The following is a 16,631-nucleotide window of genomic DNA, read 5'->3' on the forward strand; positions in this document are numbered from 1 at the left end:
CTTTCCTTTCTGTTTTTAAGTAGAAGTTCTTGTTTTATATGGTTTTAGTGTTTCCACTGAATGTTAAATGCAAAGCTGCTTACAAAAAATTTCTACTTTGATATTTCCTGACAATACTTGATTTGGGGGAGAAAATGTTTTCCTATCTCCTTCCTCTCTGTCTAGCCAGGTCTTTCCACCTTCTGATACATAGAATGTAGAGCTTATAAGCCAATTGCACTCTGGGCAGGCTTTCTTCCCCCCCTACAGTTTGTGGTGGTTCTTCCCCCGTCCCTATCAATCACTCATCTTTCGGCTCAGACGGTACTGAGGGAATATCAGGTTGGGTGGTTTCTTGAAGTACCCTGTGTCCAAGCCTGGCTCTTCAGCAGCATGTGAAAAATGCACATCTGCAGCTCGTGCATCTGCTCCTGTTGCTTCTGGTTCATGAAGGGAAGACGAAAGGTGGGTTGCCCTGCCCCTCTCACCTCCAGCACACAAGCACACATCCCGTGTCCCTCAGAGTTTTCCTTCTAGGACTCATATTGTGTCCAGTACATGTTGCCGTGTGGTGCCAGCAAATCCACTGGTATCCACTAGCTGCCCGGGGAAATCAGGTGTCATTTTGGATAATTTGGAATACAGGGAAGTTTTCTTTTTGCACGCCAGCCGTCTTTAATCAATAGATCAATCACTCCCTAAACACTGAAGATAGCCTTATTTTGTAGTAAGATCTGTACGAAGTCAAGTGTCCCTGTGCAGTCCGTTACTTTGGTTTTTAAACATTTGATCAGAGGAAGACAGCACGGTGGATGTTGTCTTCTTATGTAAGGAGACAGCCATAGTTACAAGTGTTTCCTGGAACAAACAGATTGACTTGTGAAGCTCGTTTGTGGCAGTTTCTTTGGCATGGCGGGAAAGGATAAAAGAAAACTTACTGTGCCCTGTGAAAAAGACTGGTAATGCTGTGTGCTTTTGCTAACATGTTGTATTTTGTAGGGAAGCAGGTACTGCCCCGCCCAGGCTTGTCTGGTCACAAGCAGGATGCTTTGCAAAGTCAAGTGCTTACTGGTGACCCCCACCACACCACATGGCAAGTCCGCCTTTTGAGTAATGGGGTTCATTAGAAGGCCCTGACGTGATGTATTAGTGCATCTCTGAGGCTTCTCGGTTTGCTTCAAGGACCTAATTACACTCAGGACCACTCTCTCCTTACACCACCACTACGGGGGCGAAAAACACAGAAATAACTTCCAGCTAGAAAGGAGATCATGTGCAACAGAAGCTTATGGATATGAAATTCCACCCTCCTCTGTTTGGGGTCATTTTGCAGGTGAGAAGCAAGGAGCTGCACTAAGCCTCCCTGATCAGGGTGGGAACTGGAAACTCCCCATGCTGCTCTATGGGCATCACTGCTGAGCCCCAGGGAGGTCACAGGCTGGAAGGGCTGTGTGTCTAGGGATCACTGGTTTGCTCTTATTTGGAGCCCCAAGAGAAAATTAACATCCCTTTTGTGTTTCAGGGATTTCGAGGCCATTGTATATTGAGGGAGAAAATAAAAAAGACACCAGGTGTTTGGGCTGAGTGAGCTCTTAGGAGCCAGCCTTGCTGTGTTTCGGAGTCCTGGCAAGAAACCAAAGATACCAATTCATTGCACATTTCTGACTTGAAATTTGTCTTGAAAAAATGGTTTGCCCAGCCATGGTGCAGCAGCCAAAATGTCTGAGGCCCATCAGACTCTCAGTCTCCCAGTGCCTAGTTGTATTTTGCGCAACCCACAATTCTCCATTAGAAACGAAGGTAGTTTAAGGTACTTAGGGAGGAATTGGTGAGGATGAAATTGAACGTCTAATGTATTACCCTCTCACTTTGTTTTGTACAAATGTTCCTGTTTGGACTTACCAGGTACATAAAATGCTAAACTCGCACCTGAAAACTATTCTACAGGTGTTTTTCACCCACTGTCTTGGTGCTGATGGAGATGATGATTCTTATACCCATGTTGCTTTGATACAGAACATCCTGGGTCCCTTTTGGGGACGGTGTCCTTTGAGAGAGAGATGGATTTTGTGCCTCTTGTTTGTTTTTTTAGTAGGTGTTGAAGTGAGTGGACTGACTTCAAAAGAGACCAGAGATGTGTCTGGGGTGGGACGCAGAAGATTTAACTTCTTCTTATGGTGGTGGGTGGTAGGTAGTATTGGTAGCAAATTCACATTGACAACTCGCCCTACCTTCCTGTTTAGAATTAGGAACTGGCTCATGTTTCTAAACCTATTGCAGCTCTCCTCTCAAATGCTGTGTCCAGGGTTTTGTTTTAAAAAAAAAAAAAAGTCAGAAAGCGGACCTGGCAATAAAGAGAACTGGAGGACCCAAATGTTTGAGTGGAATAGCTGACTGGTTTAGGTTAAGGCTGGTTCAGGAAATAGTGTGCATAGGCCTAAGGGAGAACAACAGAAAGATGTTGGTTTAAGCAGGTATGGTGATGATGGGAATTTCTTGACAGGAAGAAAAATGTGGTAAGGAAGTAGAATATTCTAGCTCTAAACTACATAGGAAAGGCCCTTAAGAGATAACTTTTTTATAATGAGTTTTGGGGGAAAGTTTGTTTGTTTTTTTTTAAAGATCTTTGGCTTGTTTTAAAATGTGGTCCTAGAGTGTGGACATTTTCCCATGTGACAAGCTCCCACCCCAGTTACTGGACTACTTGTTGAAAGGACATAGGGAAGAAGAGCTGGACAGTGGACACAGCCCCTGAGGTTGGCATGACTGTGACCAGCCTGATGGGCCGGGGCTGCCTGACTCATCACTCAGGGTGGGACTTAAGAGTTGTCGGCTGAGGGGATTTTATGGCTCAGGGTAGTGGAGAGCACTGGGACTTTAGAAACAGCATTTTGGAAATGGCTGTTATTAAAACAAAGAACTTTCAGGTTAGGTTTGACCTAAAATACAATCTCATTGAAGTAAACTAGTCTCCCCACCATGAAACGGGGATGCTGCAGTAACTAATTGGAGATGTGGTTTTCCATGTCATTTGATACTTCTTTTCCCTGTGTTCAGAGAAATGGTGAAGTGGCCTCGTTTTAGTAAGCACTATTGTGGAAAATGCTGTGACATGCTGGCTTGGAGGTGGTGTCTGGGTTGCTTAGGAAGGATGTGTGAAGTTCACTTACGAGAGAGCTCTTAAAAGTACCCTTGTCTTAGCAGGCCGTGCTTCTGTAGGTCCCATGTAATACTGGTTTTTAATGCATTAAAAAATCATGGGGCTTAGGAAAATCAAGGGTGTGCTTAGGAAAATGCCCTCTAATGCTGATTGCATTAGAGGCATGTGTAATACCCGTTCTGACTCTGGAATCATGACTAGGTTGTTCCCTTTAGGGAAGGCCTGCCCCAGCGGGGATGGGATATGTCACTGCTGTAGTTGTTGGGATGTCGGGATGTCACATGGCTGCAGCTGTTGGTACCACAGCATATGTTCCAGTTCTCATATAAGGGCCATTCACTTTCATCACTAATTACCAGCCCTGTATTTATGGAAATGGCTGTCAACGCTTGCCATTTTTATGAAACATTTTATTGCAGGACAGCAGTTACCATACAGGCTACTTCAAGTCACTGGCCCAAGTCACTGTGATGTGGCGGTTCGCTGTGAACCTCAGCCAGCTCTGCAGTATTCATGATTCCTGGGAACAGCCGCCCTCTTGCCTCCGAGGCCACAGCAGCACTAGGTCATTAAGAGGATATCCCCTGACCCCCTTCTCGTGCCAGCAGCCATCGGTCTGTAAATCACACAACACTAATTCTCCATCAGATAGCAGCTGCAGACAGAACACTGTCAGACTCGTTTTATGTCACCCTTAAATCGCATCCTTGAGGTAACATTTTAAAAAGACAGTGGAGTCGACCCCCTTTTTTGAATGGCCATCATAAACGTAATGCTTTAGAAAGAGCTCTCAGAAGACTTGGAATTGTTTTCGGGATAATTTTGCCTCAGTAAATTCTCGGTATTCAGGCATTTATTAGGCCATTACGTTTTGGAGGACAGATTATTCTGGCAGCTCATTAACTGAACCAACAGGGCTTTAACGAGAGATTTCCAGCAAGGTTCTGTGGGTGGGGGAAGAAGGCCCAGGATGGGGAGGCAACTCTTCAGTTTTTGGCCCTTTGCACTCAGAATCTTAAAATTGTTACTGGTTTTGGTTCGGGCTTCTTGTCCCTTCAGCCAGTGAATTTTGTCCAGGTTGAACACAATGTAAGTAGACCTAACTCACTGCCACCGTGACGAGTAACAAGACTTACCAGTCGGTACGACCAGCACGGGTATCAGTCTCTTTTGGAGGGTTGAGATGTAGTGCATCATTCCAGAAGCTGGCAGGGTGACGGGGACTCTGAGGACAGATTATTCATTTGTGAAGCTGAGGCTGTAGACGTGTGTGATGCTCTGTTTGTCAGCTGACTTTCTATCGGTACAAGTCTGTATAAGCCCCCCTCCCCTTTTGTCTGTAGATAAGTTAAAGGAGGGAATTCAGTGATGATCATCTTACATTAGGTGTTTTTTGTTTTGTTTTGTTTTTTGCTAAGGTGTCAAGCAAGGGAAGTAGTAGAGAGGGTTTTAATCATGTGCTTTCCATCTCACCGTCTAGTGTTCACAGCACTGCATGATGCATTGATCTCAAACGTGCTGAAGAAGCATTGCTTTTTGCTAAGTGGTAAATAACGTGGCCTTTCATATAAGGATGGCTTTGTGGTGTTTGTTTTGTTTTTTATAAAATATAACTGCTATGTAGAATCTTGGAAATATGGAAGCTAAACTCAATAGAAATGAAAAAAACTACAAATTGTGTGTCATAGCCATAAACTGTATGCTGAGTTAACCAACTCAAAGTCGAGGGAGGCCTGCTTTGAAAAATTTCTTATCCTCCTTCCAGAGTTTCAATAAACACTCACTCCTCTACTCCCACCCCTGCCCCCCCCCAAATAAAAGGTGGTGGCACTGGAGGCCTCAGCTTACACATTCTTTCTTTGGTGTAAAAGTGGAGTAAGTTCCTTTTCCAGGGCCACCTGACACCTTGAAAGATAAGAACAGAAGCTCACTTTGATGGAGGTGCCTGGACAGATGCAAACAATGCCTTCCTAGATCCAAACAACCCAGAATTCAAAAGCCCGGTAGTGGGCAGCACCAGCATCTCACACAAAAAAGGGGGTGGGGTGGGGGTGGGCATGCAGAGGCTCTCCATTAAGGTCATTTTATGGATTTGGTTCATTATTAAACCAATCATATTAAACCAGTATTTGCTGAGAATTCCTTCATGCCTGGCAACACCCTGCCTCCCTCCCCAGGACATACCTGCTTGCCAGACTCCAGAGCACAAGCCTTGAGTTTGACTAGCTGGGGCTGGTGTAAACAAGCTGGGAGCTGGGGGTCGAGAGACAGTCGCCTGGCACATTCCCTCCCTAGTGAAAGTCTAGCCTACAGGTGTGTGGGTTCCAATGACACAGGTCATGGCTTTCCTGATGACACTCATATTTTAATGAAATTTCCCCTGAATAGCAAACACAGAACCAGACTAAATTCTCACTCATGCAAGAGTGGATTTAAAATTGTATTTCACCGAGGTCCATTTAGCAGCAGAGCCATGCTTGTGATTTCCGAGGGAGTTCTGTAAAACTATCTTTTGAAAATCTGGTCAGGCTTCACAGAAGATAGTGGAGCTGTGCTTCCTCTCCTTCCACCTCCCAAATAGCAAGCAGGTCTATCAGCATAGCAAAGTCTGCCTTTCAAGATTTTAGAACTTGGCATTCAAGATTCAAGGCAAAAGACAATTGTCAGAGCTGGACAAGAATTAGTGTCTTACAGGATCAACTGTTTCAACAATGGCATTTTTCTTGGGTAATTATCAGTCCATAATATAGTTTACACCTGATGTAATTGTTTTGCTGTCTTTTATCTAGCTCCCCACCCGCCCCCCAACCCCCAGTTTTAGTGAGCACTTGACTGAAAATGGTTCGAAAAGACTGGCTGTCTATAAGGCTTGAGCAGTCAAGGAGCCAGAAGAGTTGGTGGAAATAGCATTATATATGTATGTATGTGTGTGTAATATATATATATATATATTTTAAAAGAAAACAAAAACATGAAACCTTGCTATTTCTTACAAAGTGAAGGTTCCACCAGATTTCAATCTCAGACCTTCTCTGCCGGTGGCAATTCAGAGACCTCTGGAGGAAGGTGAGAGACACCACTCTACTTCTCCCACCTAGAGGTTTCATGGAAGATGAGAGTACCTGTTGCTTTCAGGCCCAGCAGCTCTCAGTATTGCAGCAGATGGCGGGCTACTCGGCTTCCTGGGTGATGGGACGGATTCTCTCACATTTCTAAGTCATTAATTAAAACTAGTTTTTAAAGGTCACATCCTCATGATTGTCTGAAAAGTAAACTACCAATTTCCTTTCCCTCTCACTTTTATGGTGGGATCAGAGGGATACTTTTCTCCACTCAGGGCAGCTCTGAGCGATTGTGTGTAACCAGGACCCACTAATTGAGACACTGGGATTGAGGACCGGGAGTTCTCTAGCGGCTGGCAGAGAAGTGTCCAAGACAGAGATGCATCACTGTTCTCCCTGGTTGGGTGGGAGAGCTCAGGGATCAGAATCTGGGCCTTGGGAGACAGGTCCTCTTGCTGGAGTCACCGTTTAGGTGGCACGTGCTAAACTGGTCTTTGAAGTCAGAGCTATGAGTCAGAGGCAATGGAGGCACCATGGATGAAGGGGTGCCACGTGCAATAGAGAGAAAATAGTATTACTGCCGTGCCAACAGGATGTGCAGGCCACCCGCCTGACCGCCATCCTGTTCACTGCACCGCCGCGGGCCTGGGCAGAGGTCGAGGGTTTGATCCAGTGATTTAGAATCATATTCTCCTAAACAAATTAGTTTGATGTTACAGGTTTCCTTTTTATCTAGTTTGGCCCGAGGATAGGGTGGGTGGGCTAAATTGTCAACTGCACTATCTTTGAAGTGTAAGTTAATTTTTTATGTGATATTTCAGTATATATTTTATTCATTAAATTTCTTTCAAAACAACCTATGTCTTTTTTACCCAAGAAATATATCATTTATTCTCGGGCCTGTGCCTTCTGGGTGCCCTGGGGAGATGAATGTGCTACATCCCTTTTACTCATTATTAGTTCTGTGATTTACTAGTAATTCCTTTGGTTCCATCTTTCGGCCTCACTCTCCCTAAACAAAATAGTGTTGATTCTGTGCCAATTTATTTTATTGTGTATTTTTTTAAAATCTTCATTTGCATGTTTTCAGGTTTAAAGATAACTAAATCCAGATTACCATGTCTGAATCATTGCCAACTGCAGTACCTAACAAATACCCCCAAAGCTTTGTTGTATGAATTGCTGAATGAAAAGTTTTCTGAAGAATGTTAGCAGTGTTTGAAACGGCGTGTTTTAGTTCGTTAGAGTTGCCAAACACTGCACTTGGCTCTCTCTCAGCTTCCATTACAGCTCTCAGTAGAGTATCTTTATGTCACTATAGCCAACAGCTTGTCTCCTATGGAGGCAGTGTCCCCATGCACAGACCCTGAGAGTCCAGAACGTGCGGGTCCTGCCCGGGGCTGAGACCAGCAGGTAGGTAGAGAGCAAGTGGACCTCTGGTGTCACAGTCACGCTGCACCAGCCTCTCTCTCTCGGCAAACACGCCCAGAGCCGCTCAGAGTGACAGCTGTTTCTCCAGGATTTTCCTGATCGCCGTTGGGTCGGCTCGGCTCAGAGTGGCTTTTCGGACCAGCCCAATCAGTTTGTTTACAGCTCTGAGGTTTCCGTTCTTCACATCCGTTACCTGCAAAGATGGAAACTGTGTCAGAGGAAACACTAAGCAGATTCATACCTAAGACTCCTAAAGTAAAAGTTGAGTTTCTTAACAATTAAATTCCGTTTCATTTTCCCTTCAGTTCTGGATGTAAGGTGAGAAAAAGAGAGGCAGGCTGGCATCTGAGGCTGCCAGCCTCCTGCCATGAGGGGTGTGTGCTGCTCTGCCTCGTGATTAGTGGGAACGCAAGGCGTGTGCTCGTGTCTGACAAGTTGGACTATCTACAGCTAGAGAACAACACTGACATGCAAGAACCAGGACACTCCCCTCCCAGGCACCACAGTGACACAGGTCGCTTCTTAGAGAGGAATGATCAAGTCTGAGCAGAGTGAAGATGCAGCTCCAATTTCAGGCTGACCATGCTTTCTTCCCCACCCCCTGCCAAGAAGATCTGCTCAGGAGAAAACAAATTGAGAAGGTGGAAATTCTCCCAGAGCAATAGTCGGGAGGCACTGAATTCCTATCACATAAGCAGAGAAGACCTCGAGGGCCTGCCCGCCCAGAGCTCCAGCTCAGCGCGCCTCTATCCAGTTAGGTGTGTCCGTATCTGCACTGGGGTGCTGCAGAAGAAACAGACACTGCTAGGTCCCCGTGCAAGCTCATTTTCCTTATCTAGAGCTCTTTACCGAAATGGTAAGTGTTCTCGGCAAACTGATAGCTGGCTGGGTGGGTATTATTCTGAGAGAGATGCTCGCATTTTTTTTTCCCTACTGAAAAATCCCTCCAGACAACATGATTGGACTTAAGACGGGAGGACTGTGCATCATTTTAACTTTTCTACTTTGTGCTCTGCTCAGACACACCATGCCTTGGTTCTTAGCTATGCTGCTGGTCCATAATCTACAAATAACATTCCTTTCTTCCCTGCCTCTTCCCTCTCCTGCTGCCATGTCCGCTGGGTTATAATGCGAGATCTGTCCTAGGAAGCACCACTGGCCAGGGAGCTCCATGCAGATGGGACTCCAGGGTAGGATTTCCTCATAGGAAAAGAAGGTGCATTTTTTTTCTGTATTTACGTAATTCCATCTCTTCTGACCATAACTTAAAAGCTGACACAAATCACTAGGGACTGACAACACTGGGGCTCTGGGCTGGCCAGATGTGGGCCCTGCAGCAGGCCTGGCCCTGGCCCTCTACTGGTAAGAGGGGGACCCTTCCCACTCCCAGCCGATAGTCACCACTTGAGGATGTTGCTCCATCACAGCCTGGCAGAACTGCTCCAGCGCCTCTTGGTCCTGCATCAGTCCCAGCTGCTTCTCGGAGACGATGTGTGCCGCAGTCTTCCCTTTTCCTGTCCACAGTTCCTCAAACACCTGCAGGCCAGAGGACGGGAGAGGACAAGGGAAGCCACTGGTTAGCTCATCTGCCAACACCCTTCCTAATGCTGTGATGGAGACGCCAGGTGGGAAGAAGCAGGTTCAGTTAGTGCCCAGCTATGGGGGCGGGGCCTGCGGGGAAAAGGCAGTGGCCCATCTGGCTGGAGCACCCCAATAGAGGTCCGGGAATGAAGTCGCTGGATGGTAGGCAAGCAAACCCCAAGTCTCCTCTGGCCGCTGGACTGCTGCAGTGGCACCCGCCATGCCTACGCAATGGTGACCTCCATAAAGGCGAGGCTGCGGCTGACATGGAGACTATGGTCACTCCCAGGGCTCCTGCGGACACGTGCCAGAGGCCCAGGACCTGTCTCATGTCCACTGAGCTAATTAATCAACGTGGCATTTTGGGGTCACCCAGGCTGCAGGAGGGGACGGCTGCACTTAGTCCAGAAATCTAAGCCTGCTGGGAGACATGATTTCAGGTGGACAGGGAGATGGCCCTGTAAAGTAGATGCAAAATCGAAAATAACATGTTTATTCCACAGGACCCTCGGCCTACCATGTTCACCCCCTACAGGTAGAACTGGACATGAATCGGGTAATTAGCTGTTAATGTGTGTATTTTTCTACTTCAACAATAACAAATACCCACACTGATCAAACTGGGAAAACAAACAAGAAGGGCATTTACTAAGGTGGTAGTTTTCCTCACTGCTGTGGTTGTTCTGGGACTCCTGGCGTAGCACTGTAGAATCAGCTCTGGACTTTGAAACACAAAGTCGGCAGTTCAAACCCCCCAGCTGCTCCTCAGAAACCCTGTAACAGTTGCTATGAATCAGAGCCAACTCGATGGCACTGAACAATGGTGGTTCTGGTGTGAGCTGGAATGGAGGGGGTGGGGGTGAGGTCCCTGTGAGACTTCTATTGCCAGCTCCTCCTCCTCGGCTTGCAGTCCTCACTTGACACTGCACTTCCTGCAGAGGCCTCCTGGACAAACGCTTTCCAGTAATTAGAAAGCACAGCAAAGCAAGTGAAAGGAAGGAACTCAGAAACTCAGCAAGACTCAACGTTACTTTCTTCCCATCCAAGTAAACACAAACCACAACTGTGTCATGGCTGTGAGGCGTGTGCCAGGCACCATTTCTGCATGCAGCTCAGCTTCTTAGAACATGCTCAGTGAGTGTGTCCACATGTCCTGTGGGTTAGATCTTCTGTGAGCTCCAACAGTGTACCTCTCTGACCACCGACACCCGGCCTGGCTCCTGGGAAAGAAATGCCTGCTTTTAAAGCAATGTTACTGTTGTCAGGCACCGACCCTATTCACAACAGAATGAAACACTGCCTGGTCATGGACCAGCCTCACAGTTAAGTTTGAGCCACTGCTGCCGCCACCAGGTCAATCCAGCTTGTTAGGGTCTTCCTCTGTTTCACTGACCATTTTACAAAACAATGCCCTTCAGCAGCATATCCAAAGAATGGGAGGCGAAGTCTTGTCCTCCTCATTTCTAAGGTGCATCTGCCTTTACTACTTCCAACACAGATTTATTTGTTCTTCTGGCAGTCCACAGCATTTTCAATATTCTTTGCTAACACCTCAATCCAAATGCATTGTTTTTTTATGATCTTATTGTCCAACTTTGACATACAAAGGCAGTGATAAACAAAATACCATGGCTTGGGTCAGGTACACCTTAGTCCTCAAACTGACATCTTTGCTTTTGAAAGATGAAAAAAGTCTTTTGCAGCATATTTGCCTAACGCAGTACATCATTTGATTAAGAAATGCTACTTCCATGAGAGTTGATTGTGGATCCAAACGAAGTCTTGGACAACTTCTATCTTTTCTCCATTTATCACAATATTTATCGGTCCAGTTGTGAGATCTTTGTTTTCTTTATACTGAGGTAAAATCCACACTGAAGGGTGTACTCTTTGATCTTCATCAGTACTACAAGTCTTCTTTACTTCCAGCAAGGAAGGTTGTGTCATCTGCATATCACAGATGGTTAACGAGTCTTCCTCCAATCGTATAATCCAGTTTCTCGGATTATGTGCTCAGACTACAGACTGAATAACTGTGAAAGGGTACAACCCTGACACACACCTTCACTGATTTAAAACTATTCATTATCCCCTTCTATCATAATGACTAAGGAGCTCTGGTAGCGTAGTGGTTACAAGCCAGGCTGCAAACCTTATGGTCAGCAGTTCGAAACTACCAGCAGTTCCATGGGAGAAAAATGAGGCTTTCTGCTCCTGTAAATTCAGGTGGGATCTAAAAGGCCATTTTTTGGCTCCTGTGGACTTGTTTTAATTTTCTTCAGTTTCAGCCTGAACTTGAACATGAGTAACTGATGGTCTGTTCCAGTCTGCCACTGGTCTTAATTTGGCTGATAATATGGAGCTTCTCCATCATCTCTTCCCACAGACTTACTCAATTTGATTCCTGTGTATTCCATCTGGTGTGGCCCATGTGTATAATCACTACTGAAAAAAGGTTTTTTGCAATGAAGAAGTCACTGGTCTTGCCCTATCCCTACAGCATCACACCAGAATAGCTCTTCCTTATAGGAGTATGGATATTATCACAGCATTGTACTTCAAGATTGATCTTGAAATATTCCTTTTGACAATGTGATGCCATTCCTTTTCAATGTGGCATTCCCAGCATAGTAAACCATATGTTTATCTGATTCGAAATGACCAATACTAGTCCATGTCAGCTCACTAATGCCTAGGAAATAGATTTTTATGTTTCCATTTCATTTTTTACTTCTCATTTTCCTAGATTCATACTTCATAGATTCTCTGTTCCATTTATGAACAGATATTTACTGCTGTTTCTCCTCATTATGAGTTGTGCCCTATCAGTAAATGAAAATCATGAAAGCTTTACTTCATTCGTGTCAGCATATGAAGTAAACTCTATTTTGAGGAGGCAGCTCTTTCCCTGTCGTATTTTGAGTGCCTTCCAACCTGAAGGCACTATCTTCTGGCACTGTGTCTGACAATGTTCTGCTGCCATTATTCATAAGGTTTTCAATGGCTAACCATTCAGAAGTGGTCTGCCTCTCCTTTTTCCTAGTCCGTATTAGTCTGGAAGACACTAAAACCTGTCCACCATTGGTGGTTCTACTGGTATTTTAAATACTGGTGTCAGAGCTTCCGGGATCACAGCAACACGCAAGCCACTACAGCAAGACAAACTGACAGACAAGCTATACAAGCTTCTAGATCAAGTTCAGTAACTCTGTGCTGAGCCCAACAATGAGTAAGAAGAGTGAGGAAACCGTAGGTAAGCACTTCCTCGTCAGTGTGTCAACAGCGACTTTCGCATCTGGTTTGTACTTGGTGATCTTCCCCATAAGCAATTTCAAGAATTTCTCTGCCTTCTTTTCCCTCATTTTTTTCTAGAATCAAGAATTTATTTTTTAACATTGTTTCCCATCATAAAGGTTAATACATGCTCAATGTAGAAAATAAGGAAACACAGAAAAGATTACATTCCTTCAATATAATGAATGTAATATTTTGGTGTGTTTCCTTCACATCTTTTTTCCCTTTTTTCTAACATAGTGATCATCATGTATGAGGGAATTTTAAATAGTTCATGGAAAAATGGACTTAAAAGATAATGGAATATTTCCACGAACTGTTGGAAGTCCTGTTGTATATAATTTGTGCCCTGCCTCCGACCCTTATTACAGATGTAGTCATTAAAAATCTAATATCCACTGAATGTACTTAATCATAATTGAATTCTCCCCTAATGTGTAGCTGTTGAGATAATTCTGAGTCATAAAGACTCTATATGACAAGAGTTGGGTTTCCAAGGCTGTATGTCTTTACAGAAGCAAACGACCCCACCTTTCTCCCACAGAGCAGCTGGTGGGTTCCCAACGCTCACCTTACTGGTTACCAGCCAAGCTCTTAACCACTGCGCCACCATGACTCCTTAGACTCTTTGCAGGATTTATTTTATCTGCAGACTCCTAGAAAATTTCCTGCTGAAGGTGTCTCAAACTCTGGCACAAAACCAACCACGGCTGCAGGGCCATGCTCATAAGGAATGCCCCCAGGAGAGAAGATGAGCTTAGTGCAACCAAGACCTTGGGCAGACTACCTCTGGGGAACACATGGAAGTGGGAACATTTCTCATCACCCCACAGTTCGGTGTGCACTGAAGGCACCGAGCAGCCGTCTGCAGTCTGTCTTTGCTGGGGACCCAGGCTGGCTGGGACCCCATAAGCTCAAATGCTGGTTAGGTTTGCTGGAGCCAAAGTAACCAGGATAGTGGGGATGCAACAGCCCAAGGCAAGGCAGGATTTTACATGCAGAGGGGGTGCCTGCTCCCTGGGAAAGTGGGTGGTAGAGAGGAAGGAGATACCCGCTTATCTTCTTAGCTTGCTGCAACTGGCTACCACAGCCCAAACCTGAGGTCTTTGGTGAACTCCTTCCAGCTGCCTGATCTGTTTACTCCTATTTAGAAGAAGACATAAGCACTCTGGCTCAAGCTCATGAAGGGAGCCAGCTCTATCTTCAGCCCCCTCGGAGAGCAGACCAGCCTCCAGTCTCCCCTGGCCTCTTGATGCTCACAAATGCTTCTGCTGCAGCATAAACCCTGGGAAGTACTATCCCAGGACTGTTGTTTCTGGCCAGGAGCGCAGCTACCCGCCCACAACAACACCCCAGGGTGCAAGGTTCCATTGCAGAGCTGATGCTGAGTGTTAGACCTGGGAACCCCACTCCACTCACATTCACCCACGTGAGCCAGCTCTGACAGACTGGGGAGAAAATCAGCCTTCGATTCCCTAAGAACCAAACACACACCCACCTCTTGACTGATACCCAACTGTTTCTGCAGCTAAAGCTATTTTTAAAATACGCCATAGGAAAGTTATAAGGAAAGTTATAAGGCCTCTAACCTGTCCCTGCCTGTCACAGGCTCTGGAGGTCAGAAGGTAGAGGAAGGACTTGTTTAAGCAAGATGTTGGGGGGAGCCATGACAATGACAGAGGCCCTGCTTTTGTGAAAAGCAAGTACGGTGAAAAGTCGGTTCCAACTTACAGCGACCCTGGATAGGGTTTCCAAGGACCAGCTGGTGGGTTTGAACCACCGACCTTGTGTTTATCAAAACAAAAGTGATATATAACATTTTCTACCTTAAAAGGTTTTTGGTGATTTCTCTTTAAAGAGAAACAAGGTGCCCTCCTCTTTGGAAGCCCAATCCCACCTAGTCACACTGCCATCCTGGGACAACCATAAACCCGCTGCCATTGAGTGGACTCATATGGGGTTTCTGAGACTATAAATCCTTATAGGTGCAGACAGCCTCATCTTTCTCCCGAGATTAACAGCCCAGTGTTCACTACACACATCTATTTTCAGGCCTGCACAAGGAACTACACACACTGGAGGCCTGCTCTGGCCAGCAGGCAGGTTAGTCGTGACTAAGGGTTGTGCTCTGTGAGGACAGGAGGTGGAGACTGCCATCTGCTATTTCAAGACACAGAACCAAGACTCGTGAGAGAACCCCAGGATGCTTTGTCTACATATAGCAGGAGGGGCTCACAACAATGTTACAATCTTTGGGATGATGTCTGTAAACCTCAGAAACCAAGCCGAGGTTCCGGGGAACTGCTGAGAGAAAATCACCAGCCAGCAGATGAACAGCAAATCACCTCAAGTGAGGGTTTCTTTAGCATTTGGGCAGTTCCTCAGGAAGCATGAGTCTTACTGCAGATCTGTTATCCCCAGGGCTCAGTTACTCTGCCAACTTTCCTCAACTCCATCACCTGACTGCTGATGGAACCGTGTGATGGACTGACTCCTGTCCCTGAAAGACATGGTTTAAATCCTAACGCCTATACGTGTGGATGCCTTCAAGTCGGTTCCGACTCATACGGACCCTGGGTAGGGTTTCTGAGGAGCAGCTGGAGAATCTGAACTGCCAACCTTGAAGTGCCATACCAGGACTCCACTTTATAGTACATTATAAAATAAAACATGAAAAGGTACTCAACCAAAGCACAACGAAATACCCAAATTCACAACCAGTCAGAGTCATGGTATGGCGCTGTAGGATAAAAGCACTAGTCAATGGTTCAAACCCATCAGCCAGCCACTCTAAACGCCTAAACAACAGGGGCAGAGAACATCTGGCCCACGGGCTGTATAAGGCCCATGAAATCATTTGGTCTGGCGCCGCCTAGGGAAATACTTCCAGCCATCACACTGTTATGATGGTTAAGTGCCGTCGAGTCGATTTCGACCCATAGCGACCCTGTATAAGGTTTCCAAGGAGCAGCTGGTGGATTTCAACTGCTGACCTTGGGGTTCATAGTCCAGAGCTGATCCTATAGTGCCATACCAAGAGTCCTCACATTCAGGGTGAGTTCATTAAATGTTTGATCAAATACAGCAGGTTTATTTTTGAGCTGATACTTTCGTATGACCCACAAATGATGTCATAAATTTTGGCAGAGAAAAGGCTCCCACCCCTGCTATAAAGGGTTGCTATGAATCAGAAGTGACTTGATGGCACTTAGCAAGAACAAAAAACAGTCATGGGCCCCTGATGGCACAGTGGGTTAGGCCTTGGCCTACTGACCACAAGGTCTGCAGTTCAAACACACCAGCTACTTCACAGGAGAAAGAGGAGGCTGTCTGCTCCTGTAAAAATTTACAGTCTCAGAAAGTCTCAGAGGCGGTTCTACTTTGTCTTACAGGATTGCTGTGAGTTGGAATCCACTTGACAGAAGTGGGTTTGGATAAAAACCGATCGTCAAGTTGATTCTGACTCACGATGACCAGTGTGTGCATCAGAGTAGAACTGTGCCCCACAGGGTTTTCAATGGCTAAGTTTTGGGAAAGAAAGATTTCCAGGCCATCCTTCTGAGGCACCTCGTTGGTGGGCTTGAGCTTACAAATGCTTAACTAACATTGAGCACTTTAACCATCGACACCATTCTGGGATTATTTGCACAACTCAAAACAACAAAAAAACCCCAAACTCACTGCCATTAAATCAATTCTAACTCAAAGAGACTCCATCTATGGTTTCCAGGACTGTAAATCTTTATGGGGAGCAGACAGCCTCATCTTTCTCTCACACCACTTTAGTTGTTGGGTATCAAGTCAGTACCGACTCATAGTGACCTTATGCACAACAAAATGAAACACTGCCCGATCCTGAGCCAACCTCACTATTGTTGCCATGCTTGAGTCCATCGATGCTGCCATTTGACCAATACATCTTGTTGAGGGTCTTCCTGTTTTTCTCTGACCCTCCACCTTACCAAACATGATATCCTTCTCCAGCGACTGGTCCCTCCTGACTTAGTACGAAAGACTAAGTCTGGCCATCCTGGCCTCCAAGGAGCACTCTGGCTACACTTCTTCCAAAACGGATCTATTGGTTCTTTTGGCAGTCCATAGTACTTTCAATATTCTTCAACACC

The 16,631-nt window shown here is 45.7% G+C and overlaps 1 protein-coding gene across 1 annotated transcript in view; it reads right to left on the minus strand.

Moving 5' to 3' along the window:
* Window positions 1-7,695: 7,695 nt before the first annotated feature.
* The window catches only part of PET112 (PET112 homolog (yeast)), a 111,240-nt gene continuing 102,304 nt past the window's right edge, over window positions 7,696-16,631 (minus strand). Inside the window, exons 12-13 of the mRNA XM_006870882.1 lie at window positions 9,034-9,168; window positions 7,696-7,825 (exon numbers count right to left, since the gene is read on the minus strand). Coding sequence (XP_006870944.1) covers window positions 7,697-7,825; window positions 9,034-9,168 — 264 coding nt within the window. The 3' untranslated portion in view covers window position 7,696. The remainder of the gene's footprint in view (window positions 7,826-9,033; window positions 9,169-16,631) is intronic.

This window comes from Chrysochloris asiatica, unplaced genomic scaffold (genome assembly GCF_000296735.1).
Source record: "Chrysochloris asiatica unplaced genomic scaffold, ChrAsi1.0 scaffold00155, whole genome shotgun sequence".
In the NCBI taxonomy this organism is placed as follows: domain Eukaryota; kingdom Metazoa; phylum Chordata; class Mammalia; order Afrosoricida; family Chrysochloridae; genus Chrysochloris; species Chrysochloris asiatica.